Raw genomic sequence first — 21,932 nt, forward strand, 5'->3', positions numbered from 1 at the left:
GAGATGGTTGTGAAAGTGTGAAATTGTTTGTATTTACAAACAATTACTGTGACAGAAAATGTAAAATAGACATTTTAAAGTCAGATATGGACATGTGTTATATCAAAGGTTTTATGTTATCAAAACATTACTGCAATATTATTGCAACACTTGCACACTCTTCATTCAGCTCATTCAACTGAAGCTTCTCAGAGAAACATTGTCATTAACACATCACCGTGTTTTCAAAATGGTAGCAATTGCCTCCTCCTCCAATACAAATTGTAATTTGAGGCAATTTGCATCAGCAACAATGTGACGCAACACTCTGCTGTTAAACCCAATTAACACTTTCAATGTTTCCAATGGATTATGATAAGAAGTTATCAGCTGTGATGGCTTTACCATTTCATAACTTTGCTCTCACAATTGAACCACGTTTACATGTTAACCTCGACATGATTTGAATACATTGACTTTTATACGTTAGAAATGTTATCTATCTAAATTGTTTTAATTATAATAAAATATTATAATTATGTACTTCTTGCCTCCTGCCCTCCTTTGCTCGTCTTCTTCTTCGGCTCCGCAGCGAAGAGCCTGGCAGTTCAAAAGCTTCGCCCTGGGCTAAAATGTGTCAGACGTTTCTCTATGTAATTCCTTCATCTCTCTGTTTCTCTCCCCCAGCACATGCTGTCACCTCAGAAAGCTCCAGAGAGATTGCTGCAGCTGGCCGACTCCAACCTCGGATCACTGGTCGTTGAGATGGACCAACTACACAGCAGAGTACGGACGCTTTTTGTTTTTCTTCTGGCTCAACTTAAGTCTCATTGTCCGCCTTCCTTTGTCTCTTTATCTGTCTCTTAACTAGCGAAGGGGATGAATGGAAGGCTGTAGCAGAGAGGGAGATCCTTTTAAGGGCAGCAAAGGGCAGCAAGGACACAAGACACATTGGAACAGAGACAAATACCAGTCTGCCCAGTAGCCAGCTGCAGCATGAGGACTGACATAGAAGTAGAACAGAAACCAAGTCAACCACTTATCCAGCATGTCGACAAAGTGTCAGAGGGATCTGTGAAACCTTAGACAAACTATGATCCCAATAAAAATGAAAGATTTTACATTGTGGAACGCATTAACCTCCGTTCTGTCTCAATACCACTGAACCCCAGACTTGCATTGTGGTAATTTGATCAAATTAAACTGTATTTTGGAATATGCAACATGTTTGTACTGAACTGATGTAACCGGCATAGGGATCCTCTTCAAGACCTTTAGCATTAGGATATAGTAGGAAGTAGCAGGTGCCCTGTAGAGTTTTCTTGTCAATAAACAAAAGTTATGTTTACGTGTGTGTGGAAACGAAACCCACTTGTGATATCATGGTGGTCCAAAGGGAACTTATCATGACAGTCTACTGTATATCATACTTTAATAGTCCATATTCCAGAACAAAATAGAGCTGAACCTACCAGGCGCCCTGCATTGATATGAATCGAATAACAATAGAATATACAAAGATAAGGACTCAGAGTTTTGTGAATTTTCAACCAGAAATGTTGAGAGGCTCTTTTGGGTGCCCTGGGTCCAATTCAGGAATCCATGCATGCAATAGTTTAAATAATTTCAATATTTTTGCGTGACACGTTTTCACCCAAAAGCATTTTTGTGTCTTCGTCCCTCATAAAAGAATCCATACAAATGTTTTGTTTTTCGCTTTACAATCCTGAGATTCACAGTCATGTCTGTAAGAGGAATTAACCGCAGTAGAAGAAGAAGCACTTCTTCAGTTGAAGGGGTCTTCGAGGGCCAAGTGGAGGAAAAATAGCACTCACATTCATGCTGTCAAGCTGCACCCTTTTAGGGACTGGGCCTTGACATTTGTTGACAGCGATGCTATCACCCACACGCCATCACACACACACACACACACACACACACACACACACACACACACACACACACACACACACACATTCACTCACGCCCAGTAGCGAGAATGATATGGTCATGTCAAATCACAACAATAATTACCTGCTCTTTCTTGCTCTGTGCGTGTGTGTGTGTGTGTGTGTGTGTGTGTGTGTGTGTGTGTGTGTGTCTTAGGATGTGTTTTCATGTCTGTCAGGATTCATCTGTCTCTCGTCCTTCTGGTCGTCTGTGTGTGTGTGTGTTTGAGTGTATAGGTGTGGGTGGGTGTGTGTTTGTGTGTATAGGTGTGGGTGGGTGTGTGTTTGTGTGTTTATGGCAGTGGATAAGAAAAACAGAGGGTAAACAAACATAACACACACACACACACACACACACACACAAACAGGCAATAATATTGATCGTGCGCATGTGTGTTCTGTATGTGTATGTACACGTTGCCATCACCCTTTGTCATTCTTTTACATCCACTGGAAGACCTCCATCTTTTCCCTTCCTTCGTTTGACAGAAGTCAATATGTTTACTTATTCAACACGTGTTTATTATTATTTAATAATGTGTATGCCTTTGTGTGTGTGTGTGTGTGTGTGTGTGTGTGTGTGTGTGTGTGTTTATAGTCCACCAAGGTGTCTGCTGATGGAGAGCAGGTTGAGGATGACGCTGACAGGATTCATAAACGAGCTGAGGACCTGGAGCAGTTCATCAGGGACACGCTGCTGGGAGCTCAAGGTAGCAGAAACCAACACCATTAACCGCCTCCACATCCTGTCACCTGGGATTTGTGGATTTATCTTGTCGACTGTCTCAGTGGTTTCATCTGTCATTAGAGTTCATTGCGTTATATTCCACTATATTGAATGTAAGGGATCCATGTGGGGAATTCAGGTTATTACATTAGAGGGGGATATAGATAAGAATTAGAGCTGAATAATTAGAAGAAAGGGGCTTTTGCTATTAAGACTCCTGTCGGTGTTTTATCATTTTTTCAATGACTTTACACACCTGTGAAGGAGAGGCATTTTCGAAGTGAGGCGGATGAAAACCCCTTTCTGCCTCCTTGTTAGCTCACTAATGAAAGCTCAAACACAATGGCTGGTGGGCTGCCGGCCAGCTGCCGGTGCTCAGTGCCAGCTGCTGGTGAAAAGCATTGCCCGGACAATAAAAGAGGGATCCAGGAGGATGCGGCATCACTAACCATGGTGATAGAGAGGCACCCTCTGATAATGGGGTGCATTGCCTCAGTTTGTTGTTTCGTTAGTAGCTAGTTAGCGAGCAGCAGAGAGACCTTGTGATGTGTTTTCTTCTCCCGCGACATCACAGTTACAGCCCTTCCATACGCTCCACTGGAAAGGCTATCTCTGAACTTGAAAAGCTTTCAGTGCTTTTCTGCAGTGATTCCAGGCCATCAGTGTCTTCCCATGCGGGAACTAACATTCCTGTCAGCAGACACGAGTTGTGCAAGATGTCTTTTCACCATCTTCGGGCCAGGAGTGCCACCTGGCAGGTCACTCTGACCATTTTTCGTCAGGGGGGTTGGGCGGGCTCTTCTTTAGTGTTGCCAAGGCTCACCACATTAAAAAAAGGCACGGCCCAGGCTAGTTCCTCTTTTCTCTTCTTCCACATCAGCCTTAAAGATAACAATGAGTCTAATCAGTGGTCTAAATGAAGTTTGCACATGACAGCAACAACCTGCGGGGATAGTGGGGGTCGCCAGTCTCTGTCGATGTTATTTTTGGGGGTCGTGGGATGAAAGGTTTGGGAACCCCTGGTCTACAGTACCTGTCACACAGTGTGCTGTCCCGCCTTTTTAGTACGTGCTCCTTATTGACCAAGTCAAGACTGAAAACAATCTGCGTGTGTTGGTAGAAATAGTTGGTTGGTATGAGGAGGCTTCATAAATTTCGATCTCAAGGTCCAACTTTAAAGCTGGGCAGCTCTAGTCCTCCTTTGATTAAGCAGGTATAGATGTACTCTAAAGTAACTCTCCCTACCACACACTGATGTAGAACTCTGTAGTTTAAATAAATAGTTATTTTGATAAACAGTTCTGTGGGAAGAAAAATACAATTACCAAACCAACGCGTTCCGACTGGATGTGTTAAAACTGTCCTCTTCTTGTTGTTGCTCCTAACTCTTTGGACTTCTGCCTAATCACAGTGTGATTGTAGTGTGTGTGTATGTGTGTGTGTGTGTGTGTGTGTGTGTGTGTGTGTGTGTGTGTGTGTGTGTGTGTGTGTGTGTGTGTGTGTGTGTGTGTGTGTGTGTGTGTGTGTGTGTGTGTGTGTGTGTGTGTGTGTGTGCGAGTAGTATAGAGAAAAGAGTGTGTGTTGTGGCTCACTGGATGATTGAGAGTAGCAATTAGAGACTTAATTATTGGCTATCACAAACACACCGCATACACAAACACTGATGCAGATGTGCACATATTCAAACAACTGTGCACAGACACACACACACACACACACACACACACACACAATGAGGCAAGAAAATACTGTACACACTTTCCTCCCTGTGTGTGCCGATGTTTACTAGATACCATAATATGATTCCATCCACGTTTTAAGTGTTTAATTGGCTTTTAAATCCCACTATGCAATTATATTGCTCTAACACACACACACACACACACACACACATTAAAATGCAGTCTGCACACACATGCCGTGCAGCTGTTCATTAACATGATGGCTTTAGTTCGGTATTGGCTCTAATCACATCATGTTTACATTTCAAATGATGGGAAGTTCTGCATTGCCGCAACTACACATGTATACCCAGGCCCACCCACACACACACACACGCTACATACACACACTTTCAAGTTTGAGCTTGCTTTAATCATATCAGGAACACACCATTACTGCAGAGACACCCCCCCCCACACACACACACACACACACACACACACACACACAACCGGCTTGTTGCATACGCACGGTTATGCACAACACACCTCTTTCCCCTCCTCTGTTTTTGCTCTTGCACAGACTCACCCTCACACACTCACAAACACTCCTCATTAAGTTCCAGCAGTTTTATTCAAATGAGCTTTGGAGTGTTTTAGTGCGGTTTCATCATTGATTGGTTGGAGATTTCTCTGCCTTTAATTTGATAAAAGCAGGGCCAACATGAAGCCTGCCAAAAACCCCTGGCTTTGAATGGTGTTAACAACATTTCGCACATGTGTGTGTGTGTGTCTGACTCCCGGCTTGTGTGTTTAAATGAGTGAAGATCAAACGGTGGTTTTGTTTTTCTGTCTGTTGACAGAATGTCCATCAGGACCGTATGTCTGTTTGCTGTTAGTATATCTTTGTACGATACTGAGGCATCTCTACATGTTTGTATGCACACAGATGATTTATTTCAGTTAACAATAGCAATGCTGTTCCCAGCGCTGTTCTCAATATCTCATCTGATTTTTAGCCGTTATGACATAAACAGTGTCAGTGAAATAATGACACAATCAATATTTGCAATGAACCTCCAGTTGTTCAAACATGCATGCAATACAACAGACAAGATCATACCTGTAGTGCATATATAAGAGCCTCACTGACTGTCTTTTTTACACTCCCATCCCCTCTCAGAGAAATCACAAACTATTCCTTTAAATAGAATTTACAATGGTTCTTTCTGGCAAAAAAAAAAAAGTAGAAAATATGTGGGAAGGCCCTCAATTGGACCCCCGCCCCTCCCAAATCCTGACCTGGCTCCCAGCAGTCTTTCTTTGCGTGTGTGTCCAGACCTCCAGTGGAAGGCTGCCGACTTGAACCAGACTCTCTCGCGGAGAGATGGAACTCCAGACAAAAGCCTGAAGGAGATGAAGGAGGAGACCCAGGCCATGCTGGCCGAGATGAGAAAACGACAGCTGGGAGGGAAGAAGAGCATCGCCGAGGAAGAGATGGAGTATGGACGCACACACACACACACACACACACACACACACACACACACACACACACAGGTCATGTATCTTTCTCCCACACAAGAAAAACACAGATTTTGAGAAAAACTTTGCAAACAGACCCATCTTTGTCTCATAGTGCACACACACACACATCTCCCAACGTGTACACATGCGTGGAGAGCACACAGTTGCTATCTTTGCTATTTAGCACTTTCATCATGTTAATGTTTTGTTTTCTTTTTTTTTTATCTGAAGGTGTTGCATTGTTTATTTTTTAAATTCTTGACCAGAATTTCCCTTTCCCTGATTGTTCCTTTAATGGTACCAACCTTTTCTTTCCCCGCCTACGTTATTTATTCATTTATTTTTAATTATTTATCTTTTTTGTTTTCACTCTTTCACCTTGTGTGTCTTTGGTTGCCTTCGTTCCTGCTGGGATTCAATCCCTCTTTTCTATCTTCTTGCTTCTTGTTCTGGGGGGTGTTTCCCCACTCGAGTCCTCCTGCAGCTGAACTTGCACAATCAGCGAGTGTGAGATAAAGAGGAGACGACAGAAGCTGATTATGTACATTTGTCCTTAAAGTCCCAGTCGGCAAGTCCGGCGGATCGAGGGAACTCTGTCAGATTTTGAATGTTTACAACTCTCACGCTCCTCCCCCACGACCACCGAGCTCCTCCCCTCGACTCCGTGCCCTTTGAAATCCCTTAGATCACGCCACCTTTCAAACACAGGTCCGATGTTGACTTTGGTTTTATCACGGGCACCGTCGCAATCTTTCTTTTTTCCTTCTTTTCCACCGGTGTTTTCTTTTCCTTGGTGGTTTTGGACCTCCTCGTTTCGGTTTTTAACCGAGGAATTGGAAGCTTGTTGCTACTTCCCTCCGCCTCCCTCCTGTGATAGTGGTACGACCCGAGGGGGGAGGGGCTCTGTGTGTGCACGAACACAGCCCTGCGTGCTGATTGGACAGGATGCTCCCGGCTCTGTCGATTTTTGCAAAACAAACAACAGGTAGAGGCGTGTTTTTTTTTTCTAAAACCGGATGATTTATGTTGTTCTATCAGAGCGTAGTGTCGACTTCAGTGAATATGATTAAAAAAAAAAGCTGCCGACTGCGACTTTAATAAGTCGATATGGGAAAAAATTACACCTTCTAGATGTGTCAACTGTATACATTACATCTTTGGGTGCATTTTTCCACACAACCAGTGGCTTCTGTTTATGTATTTACATTGTGAAAATTAGGCAGCAAACTTGAGTGGATGTAAACATCCCCATGCATTAATTTCTCTCAGTTACATTATCATTGCCTGGAAGAATTATTTCAAAAGTCTGCACTGGGTAGCCTAATATTGATAATGTATTTTTTACCAAAATAATACAAATGATGCAGGCTTGATGTTTGCTGTGATGGAAGTTTCAAGACTCTGAAACTTTCAATTACAATCTCATTGATTTTCTCATCATGCAGAAATGTATTAAACTCCAAGGTAGAAAAACAAAGTGCAGCAAGTATTAATCTTTTGTAGTTCAGTAAAGGGGTTAAACAACGCCGAACCACCTGCCCTTTCATTCCTTTTTTCTTTCTTTGATTTCTTTCCTCCCTCATATGTGTCTACACAGGAGACATCAGGAGTAAACACCTTCCGCCGAGCAGATTCGATCGCTACATATCCCGGAGCCACAACTTTCCGTTGCTGTTTTAACAAAGCGCTTCTCACCGGGTTTTTTTTTCCTCCTCTCACTTTCTCCCTCTCTCTCAAGGCACCCTGGTGGAATTAGTAATCTACTCTCTTCATCCCTCCTCTCGCTCCCTCTCTTTGTCCGTCTCTTTCAGCAGTAAATGTTGATGAGGTCGATGAGTTAATTAAAAGCACCGTATCGCCGTCGGGGGTAGCAACAGAGGGGCGCACAAAGAATGTGTAGTGAAGAGGAAAGTCAGAGAGAGAGAGGGGAGAACAACTGACAGATGGACGGAGCGTTGTTGTGGGAGAGAGGCTGAGAATGAGAGAGAAAGAGAGAGGGAGACGGACTTTAATTGCCACCTCCGTCGAATGACTTGTCTGTCCATCTGCGGTTGATTATTTGACTGAACCCTGAGGGGAGATTTCAACCAGGGCAGCAGAGAAAAACACCAGAATCAACAAATGTTACAGGGATGCTCCAGCAAAATGGAAATCTCCAGCACACTTAGAGTCCTATTTTTTTTCAGTATTTTATCTAGTATGCTGAAGTAATGTGTGCACCGTTGTTAATTATTGTAATGTTGTCATAGTCAGTGATACAGTTAAATACCCTTCCATTTGTTTTTACTTTGTTGTATTCTGTTTTCTTCGGCGAGTCCCCACAGCGCTCATTAAAGTGTCATCAATGCCCGTATCCCCAAAACGGTCCTCTGAGTGATGTCAACCGGAGAACACTGGTTCCTTGATGTCTTAATTAATGCTGAAGGTGAAATATAGGGCTCATTAAGGGACGCTGGTAACCATATTGTTATTAAATTGTTTTAAATACTTCCAAAGTGAGAAGGATTTCTAAAAATGTGTTTCAATTGAAGTGATGCCTGTGAGACAGTTCAGACAATCTGCTTGGGTCTGATGTTTCATTCATGTGGCGTCCACTGTAACGCATCCAACGCATCATTTTCACAACAGGAGTGTAGTTAAGGGCGGCTGACCAGCCCGTCATCACAGACAGAGGCGAGATGTGATAACGGCCTGAATTTGGGGATAAAAGGCACACATATTCACACAGTCTGTCCCGGAAGATATTCATAGTGTTGCACTCAGTCGGGGCCGTTTGACAGAAGGGCAACACCGGGTCAGTCGCTCTGGGCCGCGTGTCGAGTTTTGAATAATCTGCAGCGGGAGCCTTTGGAGATCGTCTTGTTCTGTCAAGACACGCAGCGGGTCTGCACTCGGTGACACAAATAGTTGTTTAAAGGATGGAAAAAGTGAGCTCAAACCCGTCAGCTTCCTCACCTCAGCACATCCGGCCAGTTGAGTGTGTATTTTTTGTCAGTTTCAGATAGTGACAGAAAATGTCTCCGCTCAGGTCGACCTCATTCCTCTGTGTATTTACACAGCAAATTGTTGTTTGCTGCTGTATTAATGGTCCGGGTGTGGAATTCAGCCACCATTGCTCGGCTTCTTCTTTTGCTGCTGCCCCTCCGCTCACCTGAAAGCTGTCTTTCCATCTGAGGAAAATTATGATTATAGCTTTCACTTGTTGTCATAGCAACGGCAAACATCCGGGTCAAGCTACGTGTTTACTTCCTCTATGACCTACCGCTAGCTTAGCCAATACACCGGATCAATAAACACCCATAAGATGACAATTCGGCCCATGTAAAATTAACCAACAATAACCATCAACAGCCATCACCCTAAGGACCTTAGCAAAGTGTTGTCACACGTTGGGATGGATTAATTAGATAGATAAAAGCGACATTCATGGGAAGTTAGCATAAATGCCAGTTGTTAGCATCGGCGTCTGTGGTTGTGTTGAGGTTGCTTGAAAAAAATAAAACACTATTTTTCAGACTTTTTTCTCGTAAATTTGCCACTTTTTAAACTCGCAAATCTGCACGTTTTTTCTCGTAAATTTGCCACTTTCATCTCATAAATCTGCCACATTTTTCTCGAAATATTACCCCCCTGCCCCAGGTCCGTAATTGTTTTTTTTTCTCATACTTGGTCCTAATACGCCAGCGTATATAGGTGGGTCAGAGCCTTAATGCCAAATATCAACACTGTGAATATTACCGGAATAATCCATTCGGCGTGAGTTGGCTGACGGGACTATCGTTTGGTCGAGAACAGCGAAGCAAAGCTGAGATTGATGAAATGCCCCTTCAAACCAGATTACTGTTCTTTTTTGTGGCATCTGTACTTAATACTGTAATTGTCAGCTCTGGGTGTCTGTTGTATTGAACTGAGTGCATTTAATGCAAAGTGATGTCTTATAATATCTCCCTCAGACGTTAGGTTTTAGTTTAGCTACTGAGTCTGGCTGCAGTCTGCCATGCTGTGGTGTACTTCAGCACGCGTCGCTTCACCCGTCCACCCAGTCACATACAAGCACACATTAGAGCGACAACATTTGAAATGTTTTACACTGCCACAATTTAATCCAATTAAGCCGGAGGGATCAATAGAAGAAAATCATTTAAACGTTCCGTCCTGTGGAGTGATTATTGTTTCCCACCAGCCGAGGCTCTTTCACGCAGCACAATAACTCTTTTCTCCTCCGTGAATTGTTGCATTCAAATACACCGATGTATTCAACCCATCCACTGTAATACACTGTGAGTAGTAGCACTGTTTTTAATGAGCAAAATATGAATGTTAATATTGAAACACGCTTCTTTTCCTTCTTCTTCCAGCCTAGCAGAGGAGCTGTATCAGAAAGTGAAGAGACTATTTGGCGACCCCCATCAGGCCACAGAAGACCTGAAAGCAGAGGTAATTATAACTTGTAATCCTTTGTAATCTTTTTGTCTAAGTGTCCCCAAATGAGTGAATGCTTCCCCCGTCTGCCTCCTCAGATCAAAGAGAAGCTCTCGGACCATGAGGGGAATCTGCAGGAGGCCCAGGACCTACTGCACTCTGCCCAGGGAAAGACGAGGCAGGCCGGCTCACTGGCTCAACAAAACCAGGCGAACCTCACGGCCCTGGAGGTACAGATACACACAAACGGCTACACACACACATCCACGCACAAGCTTTATGTACACAAACACAGTCAGGAAGCAATGTGCTTCAATGCTGAATCATTTCTATACTCACGGCCACTGTTTTGTCAGTCATAATTAAGTTCTATTCAAGTGATTCACTAATTAAATTCTGTCATGTTAGATTTTTTTTTTTTGTGGCAAGCAGATGATAAATATATGAAAGATTCTTGTGCTAAAGAATGACAGACATTGATGGTTATTGACGAACAATCCTTGAGCTGAGAGAGAAAAATTTCATTGAGGACCATGACCTCCCCATGACCCCTGTGGTGGAACATTTAGTAGCCTGGTGACTCATTTCTGATGACGTGAAGTCTGAAAAACACCTATTCACAGATGTATTTTGTTTTAGAGACACACCATAACCACCAGGATGTTAGGCAACATGGTGTTGTTTGTGAAATACAATGTAATGGCCCCTACAAACTAACCTGACTCTCGCCAGATGAATTTCGTTCCGCCTAGCTCCACTCATCCATCTGGGATCGCTTCCGTTGGGAGTGATTTCGGCACCAGATTTTATGGATGAGCCAATCAGGACGCAGGGCGGGAGTTTAATAGATGTAGCGACTGTGAGACTGTTTTGATTCAGACAACAATGGCGGCTCGCATCGAGGAAGCAAGCGTCAACATTGATGCTGCTATTTCATCCGTGTTGTTGTGTTGCTGATTGCACTGCTGCTATATCCAAGATGTCGGCTGTTCCGTTTTGATTTTCCCGGCGTCGCTCTCATCAGCGCCACTGGTTGGCTTCGATGTGAGTGGTTGAAGTAGCACGTCAATAAAGATGACAGACAAGTGTCTTATCCAATCATATGCAAGGATTTTTGATAAGGCCCAGCCTTCTGAAACACCTCTCCAATGGAGCGATCCCAGATGGATGAGTGGCGGAACGAAATTCATCTGGCGAGAGTCAGTTTGTTACCTACAAACATGATGAAGAGAAATGTAGCCTAATTCATGTTTGACTTGTTCATACACATTTTCACAGGCTTACATTTAAACTTGTATTCGGTGCTACACTACACATGTGGAGATGCTCCTCTGCAGTCTGAGGCAAAGCTAGCCTGAAGACTATCGTGACCTCAGTGACCTGGACCTGGGGCTCACCCCATAAAGCTTGAAGTCGTTCCATTAAGCTCCTTTAAGTTCAGTTCATGTTGACACAATCAGACTAATTTCGAGTCAAGTTTAAGTTTAAATGAGATTCAACATGATTCTAAAGCAGCATGAGAGCAACAGTCCACTGTAGACGGTGTGAAACACTGTGATTGGCTTCAAATCCAATCAGAGAGGAATATTTAAATTCAACCTAATAAAATTTTGGACACAATTAACATGAAATACATCAAGGCTACAAATAGTTGTATTTGTTTATGCCATAGAAATAGAATAGAAGTACATAGAGCAGGTATGCAGCCCTGATTGACCAATGAGAGTAATAGGCTCTGCAGTGATCTCACACACACACACACGCACACACACATCTTTGTCTCCACCTGACCCTGCAGTCTTTTCCTCTATGAAGAAAAGCTTTATGCAGTGAATAAAGCGGAATGTGCTCACTATACACTGGGATTGTACATACTTAATTTAATCAAATCATCAATTGTGTGTCCCTGGTGTCCTCTAACTGCTTTTATTATTTTCAATAACTGGAAATCCTTTTTACAGTTTTTTTGGGACGTCCTAATAATAATGATTTAATATAATAATTTCCCTGAGTGATTGCTCTGTCATCATTATGGGGAGTTACAATTTAGATTTGACCTTAGAGAAGTGACCAAAATCACTAACGTCCACACAGACTCTGACTATTCTAAACAGCGTGTCGAGTCATTGCAGATTCAGTCTTCTGTGTGAAATATACAGTCCATGTTCATTAGGGCTACGATTAATCAATTAGTCAGTCAACAGAAAAATAAGCTAATTTTAATCATAATTTAAGTCATTTTCCAGCTTCTCAAATGATTTGATTTTCTGCTTTTCTTTGTCTCATGTCATAATAAACTGGAGATCTTCAGGGTTGGTATTGTTTGGCAGACACACCAAGCTATTTGATGGCATTGTAATGGCAATTACTCACGTTTGCATGACATTTTATAGCCCAAACAATCAGGATGAAAATGAAGAAAGAAAATAATCATCAAGGACTTTTATGAAAATAAAAGTTGGTTGCAACCCTGGTGTTCATGCACTGGCACAGAATCCTGTGCAGCTGCTGACCTTGGTTTGTTTGTTGCAGAGGAAACGCTCTGCGGTGAGCGGGGTGAAACAGGAAGCTCAGCAGGTCCTTGGAGAAGGAGAACGTCTGCTGGATGAAGCAAACCAGCTTTCTGACAACATCAACAAGGAGATCGAGGTACTGAAGTCAACCTAGCGGAAACCTATAAAAGCCCTCTAACTATTTCAAACCTCAGTCTACTGTTGAATCCTCTGGCTGAGGTCAACTTTGGGTCTTCTGGCATCAGCAAAGAGGAGGTCTCTCTTGCTCTTTTCTTTCTTCTATTGACATTTTTTATGGTATGAAATATATAATTACTAGCTAAAATAATGAAGGCTATCACAATGGGCATGGCGATGTGGATGCAGCCAACGAGCAAAGTGAGCTGTTTTCTGTCCGTAGGACTTGGAGGAGATGGGTCGGGAGCTGGCTCCTCTTCATGTCCGGCTGGATGATAAAGTCGGTCACCTCACTGATGGTTTACATGATGGCAGCCTGGCCGATCACGTCCACAATGCAGAGGAACACGCCAAGCAGCTGAACGAATCTGCTGCTATTTTGGATGGGTAAATATATTATATTCTCTGAGATTAAAGTGGTAAATTTACAAGAAAGGAAACTCAGAAAGTTGAATAATGTAAGAGATTATTAAATCATAGATTTGCAAGAAAAATGTGAAATTCTCTCTATTTTTTTTAGAAAACAGATGTAGTCGTGTGTATCCTTCCGCTAACGTCGCCGAGTCCGATCTCTCCATGTCAGCTTAATCCGGGCTTTTTTCATTTTTATTTATTATTATTATTTTCAAATTAATTGAATGTTATAATTAAATGATGTAATCTGATGTAATCTGCGGCTGTGGCTCAAGATCGGTGGTTTGAATCTCAACTCCTCCAGTCTGCATGCCGAAGTGCCCTTGGGAAAGATACTGAACCCCAAATTGCCCCTGAAGGCTGTGCCTGTATGCACTGTATTAATTAATTGTTATTGCCTCCCTAGAATGAAAAAGCCTGTCTTGTATTTGTGGTGGAGGTGTCTCTGGAGAACATTGGTTTAGAAAAGTACAAATCAACTTGACAATGCCTGAGATCAATGACTTATAGAGAATAAAGAAACAAATTGACATCCATCCCTCTCATCTCTCCTCACAGTATTTTGGCTGAAGCTAAGAACCTCTCCTTCAACGCAACAGCTGCCTTCAAGGCGTATAGCAACATTAAAGCAAATGTCGATGCAGCGGAGAAAGAGGCGAAGGCAGCCAAACAGAGGGCAAGCGAGGCCCTTGCACTGGTAAGTGGACATGCATACCAGCACACACAGATACACATGCACGCACTTATTGTATGAACTCACAACAACAATCTCAGAACAGCTGTTCCTGCAGGGTTCAATGATATAGCAAATCCTCACGACCAAACACTGAGCTGCACATGTGTATTTAAACTCTATGCAATTCACCTTACATTTCATACATGCTGTAAATATCAAGGCAGGCATTCTAGTTCTATGAAAGTGTACTCTGAGCACAAGAGGGTGGGGTGTGTGTGTGTGTGTGTGTGTGTGTGTGTGTGTGTGTGTGTGTGTGTGTGTGTGTGTGTGTGTGTGTGTGTGTGTGTGTGTGTGTGTGTGTGTCTTGCATGCAGTAACAGTAATGTAAGCTTGGGCTCTCCGTTAGTCACGGCTGAGAGATCAAAGCACTTCTCTGTCCCTCTTCTTCCTCATTCATTATCATGACCACACACACCTGAAATCTCCCGTTTCCTTCCTTCCTCATTCGTTTATTTCTCTCTTTTTTCAGCTTCTCTTCTTTCCCCCCCCTGTTTTTGTTCTTCTTTCATACACTTTTTTGTTCATTTTCCATTTCTTTGATTTTGCTTTTAACAGTTCACTTTCTTATGTGTGCCAATTCTTTTATTTGAATTTCCTTTTCTGCCAACAACACATTTACCTTTTCTTTTCAACCGATCCCCCTCGTTTGCATTTTTTCACTTCTGTCTTTTTCTTTTTCTTCTCTTTGGCCAAGAAAGAGGTTAAACGGTGGAAGTGGAAAGGGCTAAAAAAGACAGTGTAAGGATGCAAGGAAACAAAGAAAGAAAGGGTTGAAGGTGGAGGATGGATGTGAGGAGAAGTTGTGTATGCTGCACATATTTCTAAGAATATCATTTAGCAATGCAAAGTAGTGGATCTTTGATCTTACAGAAAGGTATTATGCAAATTACTGCACCGTTTTATGTGTGACGAAACATGTGTTTTAAAATATGTGTGGGTTCTTAATTATTCTCAGAGCATTTTTAGTGAAGTCAAGTTAAATCAGATGTTTTACTCTCGCTCTCTCTCTCCCTGCGTGTGTGTTTGTGTGTCTGTGTGTGTGTGCATGTGTGTGTGTAGGCTTTAGATCCAGAGGTCCCAGTAAAGGAAGCAGCTCAAGGTGCCCTTCACAAGAGCCACAGACTGCTAAACCAAGCTAAACAACTACAAAATGAGGTCACAGGTAACACATTATATAATAGGAAAATCACAAATATATTTTTGTTATCATTTGGGGACGATGACGTGGCTGGTTAGTTAGCTTGTCTTGTTATTTAACATTATTTTAATATATTAAACAAATAATATTTACTTTTTTTCACCTGCAGTGTTATAATGAATTGAATGAGCAGTCATTTCCATTGCATAAGAACCTCATGGGATGGTAATGACTGTTCCAGGTACAGTATTAGCAAATCCTCATTACCGGGGAAACGGAGTTATTTCTTATGAAAACTCCAGATTTTGTTGGCAAAAAGTAAGAAAATATAAATCTTGATTTCATTCATTTGGCAATTGACCATGGTGAATGCAGGATTTATGCCCTTCAAGGTGTCCATAATCAGGAATTAATGGACTCCCTGTAGTACACTAATTCCACATAATGGTTGGGCACCGTCCCTTACGTTGTCTATAAATGGATTACAGTTATGTACACAAGTCTTTAACTGCTATTAATGTCACTCCTCGCGTGCCTCTGATTTACTGTCTGTCACTCTTCCCATTAGGGAGGCGAGGGATGTGTTTTTATTAGTAGGCAGCCATGGCACCAAATCAAACCCTCATCATCATCATCATCATCATCATCATCATCATCATCATCATCACTACTGTGTTTGTGTGTGTAGAGAATGCAGATAGTGTGGCCGGGCTGAAGGGCAGAGTCAAAGCAGCGCGAGACAAAACCAAAGACCTGCTGAAAGCTGTCAACGGAACCATGGCAACGCTCAACGCCATTCCCAACGGTACGACTGCACAACTACACAGTGTGTGTATGAGCATGTGTGTGTGAGCGTGGGAGTGAGATAAAGAGAGAGTGGATCAATATCACTGTACTGGCAGAGGTCAGTTGCTCTGGTAAAATCAACTTGACACATGTCGGTACTCGCAGACACACAGAAAATACGCCGGCGCGACGGAGAGGTTGTTGAACCACAGTGATGCACATGGCTGCGTTTGGATCAACACGCAGCAAACTGTTAAACGCAGCTACTAGAAAGTCTAAAATGGGACGACCCAGAGGTTAACACCGCTTATTTAATTCTGATTCAAATCCCTGTGAGTGCACGAACACAATAAGGTCACATGACGCGGTCAGAGTGCTGGAGACGAAAGGGTTATTGGTCGGACTTCATATGTTTGGTTAGGGCTGATGCTCAGCAGTGATTATACACTGATGTGCTGGGTTTACAGTTTCAATCATAAACACCATGGTCCTTTCTGGACTCGGAACAAAAGCTGCGAGATGTTAGCCAAGTTGTTCTGCAGGCAAGGTTCAGGACTTCGCCAATAACGATGAGATTTTAGGAGATTTAGTGACCTTTAGGCATGCTACAACGTCCCGGTGTCAGTTGTGTTTCAGCGGGATTGTCTTGGGCAAACGATTGCAGAATTATTTATACTGTGTGTAGATTAACTGTCCTGATCTGTATATTTTTGACAGTAAATATACAAAACATAATGGCGCCACTTGCAATCATGGAGTTCCCCCCCTCTGTCTCTCTGCCAACAATTTGTTTTAAATATGACCAATTTTCAGTAGCTCCTCTATTTCTCTTGTAGTTTAGAAAAATATTGAGTTAGAATAATTATGTAGTGTGGACCTTCGATCTGTGTGTGATGCAATGCCTAGTTCAAAATGGTTTAGAATTGCAGGCTGCCTCCAAATGTGACCCAGGATCTGTCTTATGTTACCCGCTAATAACCAAACAAAGCAAAACAATAACAACAAAAACAAAACATATTCATGCATTCTCGTGTTAAAAGGTGTTTGAAAAGGTTAACACTAAATTTGAAGAAGTACGGACATGGGGCCGGGGCTCTGCAGATACAGACACCACCACACACGTCTAGTGGGACATACGTGATGATTGAGACTATTTAGTATCAGCCTACACATTATTCAGGAAATTGTTGCATATTATACTTTTAATATAAAATCAAACAATGTCATCACTTCAGGTTAAAGGTCACCACTGATTAATTCCACCATACGTCTCTGTTGGTTTGCATTCTTTTGACAGACACAGCAGCTAAGCTCGCAGCCACGAAGGCTGTAGCAGCAGATGCCAACGCTACGGCCATAGACGTGCTGGAGCGTCTTGGAGATTTGAACCTGCATCTCCATGGGTTACAGAGGAACTACAGCGAGCTGGAGGACACCGTCAATACAGCCAATCAGATGATCCAGGACCCGGAGAAAAACAGTAACCTTTTCCACTATCAGCTAGTTCCATAGAAACATAGTCTAGAAACAGAAGTGATAAGTCAAACCTGCATTAGGATAATTAGGATAATGTCACAACCTCTCTGAAATCTGATTTGCCATTGAACTGCTTTTTGTGTGACAACATCGGTTGCTTTATTTCCCGTTTTCAATTATTTCATCAGCACTTACTTAATATTGTGGTTAAACTCCCTAAACATTCTAGTTATATCAACAAAGTTATGACAAAATCTAGAAACTGTGCCAATTAAAATATTTCTAAGCTCTTATATGAAGTTATTGTCTCAGAGCCACACAAGTTGGTGAACTCAACGGAAACCTGATTTGTTCTCTCTGTCTCTTTTTTTTTCAATCCCCCCACAGCCATCAGTATGTATACTTCAATTTCCTTAGTATGAGCACTTATTATTATAAGTGGTGCACCAATACCATGTTGTAATTACCAAATAAAGAGTTATGTTGCCGCCCTGCCAGACAACATTTCTTGCCTTTCCCCCGAAAGACATTTTCAATCACCACTAAAACACTGTGTCACCATCAGCATTTGTTAATGGGGTGTTTCGGGCCCAAAATGATTTGATTCCAACAACAGTATTGGAGCGCCACCCATTAGTTTTATGACTATCTTTATTAGCTAGTGTACAGTAAACAGTAGTTGCTTCGCTCCGCTCTGCACGAGCATGACAGCTCTGCACACCGCAAAGCATGGAAGTCTATCTTTTTATTTTCCATCTCTCTTTCTTAATCAACCTCTTTTTTCAGTTTCAAGCCTTTACAGTATGCAGTATAATATTATATAAAAAAAGAAAAGTTCTCTTTGAATGCTGAGCTACACTAATTGTTCGGCGCTCGCTGGCTTCTCCATCTTTCTCGCTCTTCCTCCACATTTCTCCGCCTTCTTTGAGTCATATCGGTGATTTCCTCCGCTGCCGTCATCCGTCATCCTTTCCTTTGCTCGTTACATGCTAGCGCTCCACGCTCGCCGCGCTGTATTACGCTGCACAGTATTGATGATGGCGCCTACGGTACTGTTGTGTATCACTGCTGTACTTCATCTCTCCGCCCCACAGTCCACGCCGCCGGAGCGAAAGTGAAGGATTTGGAGGATGAAGCTGACAGGCTGCTGGAGAAGCTGCAGCCAATCAAAAAGCTGCAGGACAACTTGAGGCGAAACATCTCACAGATCAAGGAACTGATCAACCAAGCCAGGAAACAAGCTAACTCAGTAAGTTCTTTGATTTTTAAACGGTCAGAAATGTCATAAGTGTCTTCTACAGTATATGCTGTATTTCCTGCAGATGCAGTTCAACATAATAATACTTTCTTTGTTAAAGTTGAAAGTGTCAATCCATTCTTCGTTTCTTTCCAAGCCATATTTTACATTACAGTCTAGAGAAATTTCTTGTCTTTAAACACAAAAAGTCAGATTTGGCAACAACATGGCAACGTTTGAAAGTCACATCAAGGATTATGTCAAACATTAGAACATTAGACCCAGCAGCCGACACCAGACTAACACTAACTCCCTTTTTCAATAGTTTGTTGCCTACAAATACTTTAAATGCCTCCAAACTGAAATACAAGATGAAAGCTGTGATGCAAAATTCCTAATGTGGATATTTTGTTCTATTTCTCTTCTTCTTTTCAAGATCAAAGTATCAGTGGCATCGGGCGGTGACTGTCTCCGTAGTTACCGGCCTGATATCAGGAAAGGGAGGTACAACACCATTATCCTCAACGTTAAAACAACCACACCTGATAACCTGCTCTTCTACCTGGGGTCAGAAAAATACGTAAGTATACCATTGACTGACTATATAATTAGCACAAATATGCAACAAAGCAAAAAGAAATGATTCATTGTGGAAATGACAGTAGTAGACCACACCTTGTCCTTTAAATCGCACCTGTCAATGCATAATTCTCATTGAGTTGTAGCTCTTGTCTTCAACAAAATGACTCAAAGTTTAACTGTACTCCTAAATCTGCATAATCACCATAAATCAGCTCTTTTTGGCCAAAATATTCTTATTGTTGTTAAAAGGCAGAGGACTGTCAGGAAGAACCTCAGTGTGATTCATCATGTCTGCACAGCAGGGACCTCAAGCTCTCAATCAGAATTCTATTTGAATGATAATAATGAATTGCTGTATGTTAACACTCATTAAGGCTGTTTGTGTAACTAATCTGTCTTTATGGCTCTTGGGCGGAAAAATGATCAGACTTTGTGGCATGTGGCTCTGGTGTTATTAATAACAAAACAGAAAATCCAGTTGACACGTTAACACTTTTTAAATGTTCCATTCTAAGGCATTGATCATATTTAATACATTGTTGAGGGGCTGTATATTGTGGAACATTTATCATCCTTGAAAGTGCCTCTGTGTACACACACACACACACACACACACACACACACACAGAAGAATACATGCAGAGAGAGAGGCACACACTCTGAGAATAATTAATACTTCTTGACATATACTCACTAAACATAGCACGCTGCTGTTTTAAGGTGCCACTGATAATCCCTTAGCGTGCATGTGTGTGTGTGTGTGTCTGCGTGTTTAATCATATGTGTGTGTGCATCATAAGGCACATCAGCAATTAACAACAAGTTTATGTTAGCCTGATTTCCCCTGAGAAATCCCTGCTTTGCTTCATCTGACTGGGACGACTTGATCGCACATGCATGTGTGTGTGTGTGTGTGTGTGTGTGTGTGTGTGTGTCCGTGTGTGTGTGTGTCCGTGTGTGTGTGTGTTTGCGGGCCCCTCTACCATTTCCCTAATAACTTGTAATGCTAGTTGAATAATAACGATGCTGCCCTGTGATCTGTGCTAATGAATAATCGCCATTACCCTGGAGAGACGAGAAAGATAAGTGTGTGTAGTTATGTGTGTATCTGTGTGTCATTTTCAAATGTGGCTCCCTAATAATCTCTAATTGTGCATAATACTATATGAATAATAATGTTGTGTGTGCATGTGTGACGAGATGAGAGCATATGCTCCAAATTCTCTGATTCATTTTTTTTTTTTTTTTTTGGCTCATACATAAATAATAGGACCATTAATCAAAATACGGCGAGATTCTGTGGAAATCCACTTATAGAGACGGATGGAGAAAACTTCAGTCTTCTTACCCTCACAATAGCCCGGAGCTGGGTGTGAAGTCACTCCACCGTTCACTCATTCACTCGTCCCTACATGATAAATACTGCCGTCCTCTGTAGTAAGTCATCAATTGAGATTTCGGATATTTATTCATCACCATCATTTTGTGTCACTGCAACAACAACAAAACCACAAAAAACGTTATTATCGCATGGTTTAAAGTGAATGTCCCCCAGTTTGTTCTTTGCTAAGCTGAATACAAACTGTATTCACACCCGATGTGGTGTATGAGATGTGACGTTATTTTGTCCAATCCGTACCACAGGGATCTGTAGAATTTAATTTGGTAAAGTTAAAGTGCAGTTAGACAGGTCCACCAGCAGGTGGCAATTGTGTCGATCGTGTTGTGCTTGAGAGAAGACCGCAAATTTCGAAATAAAGGCGAGCGAACGACTGTTGTTCATTCGTTCATTCACTGATGTCTGCTCAGAACGAAGACATCGTAGCCGAACTGAAGCAGCGGCATTAGTTTACCCCTCAGCGGGGACCGTCAGGACAGGGTCTCAGAGGGGACCGTCAGGACCAGGTCTCAGAGGGGACCGTCAGGACAGGGTCTCAGAGGGGACCGTCAGGACCAGGTCTCAGAGGGGACCGTCAGGACAGGGTCTCAGAGGGGACCGTCAGGACCAGGTCTCAGAGGGGACCGTCAGGACCAGGTCTCAGCGGGGACCGTCAGAACAGGGTCTCAGAGGGGACCGTCAGGACCAGGTCTCAGTGGGGACCGTCAGGACAGGGTCTCAGAGGGGACCGTCAGGACCGGGTCTCAGCGGGGAACGTCAGAACCCAGTCTCAGAGGGGATCAGTCTACATTCTATATTTGTTGCATTTAGTGCAGCGTGATCCGCATATACAGCTGTGGATCTCCAATACACCAATATCATGCCCGCCCCCCCCCCCCCCTCGCTCTAAAATCATTGAATCGGTACAAGTTACCATAGATTTGATTTGTTTGTTTACGCTAGCCGGAGTCACTGTGAATTCCTCACATCTCTCTTCGTCTCGCGTCCAGTGGGGATTCCAGTACGATGCGCCAGTGTAGTGTTACAGTGGGGGAAAATGGCCGTGGGGTGACATTACTTTCTGATTTGTTGTGTGAGTTTCTCAACGTTATCAGCGGGAAGGAAAACACAAAAAAATGAACTTGCTTTACGTTATTATGCATGAAACCATGTATGGAGCCCGTCATGTTATGTGCTTATTAATCGAAGGTGCTGGATCATCGTTGGATT

The 21,932-nt window shown here is 42.6% G+C and overlaps 1 protein-coding gene across 3 annotated transcripts in view; it reads left to right on the top strand.

Annotated features, from left to right (window-relative positions):
- lama2 (laminin, alpha 2) overlaps positions 1-21,932 on the top strand; it is a 152,526-nt gene that overhangs the window by 106,489 nt on the left and 24,105 nt on the right. For all 3 annotated transcript variants that reach the window (XM_084030945.1, XM_084030946.1, XM_084030947.1), the window contains 13 exons: positions 667-765; positions 2,527-2,638; positions 5,656-5,818; positions 10,202-10,280; positions 10,364-10,495; positions 12,798-12,914; positions 13,179-13,342; positions 13,928-14,066; positions 15,165-15,267; positions 15,932-16,048; positions 17,327-17,509; positions 18,600-18,754; positions 19,179-19,322. In XM_084030945.1, the coding sequence (XP_083887071.1) occupies positions 667-765; positions 2,527-2,638; positions 5,656-5,818; positions 10,202-10,280; positions 10,364-10,495; positions 12,798-12,914; positions 13,179-13,342; positions 13,928-14,066; positions 15,165-15,267; positions 15,932-16,048; positions 17,327-17,509; positions 18,600-18,754; positions 19,179-19,322 (1,707 nt within the window). The remainder of the gene's footprint in view (positions 1-666; positions 766-2,526; positions 2,639-5,655; positions 5,819-10,201; positions 10,281-10,363; positions 10,496-12,797; positions 12,915-13,178; positions 13,343-13,927; positions 14,067-15,164; positions 15,268-15,931; positions 16,049-17,326; positions 17,510-18,599; positions 18,755-19,178; positions 19,323-21,932) is intronic.

This window comes from Eutrigla gurnardus, assembly GCF_963514095.1.
Source record: "Eutrigla gurnardus genome assembly, chromosome: 16".
NCBI lineage: Eukaryota > Metazoa > Chordata > Actinopteri > Perciformes > Triglidae > Eutrigla > Eutrigla gurnardus.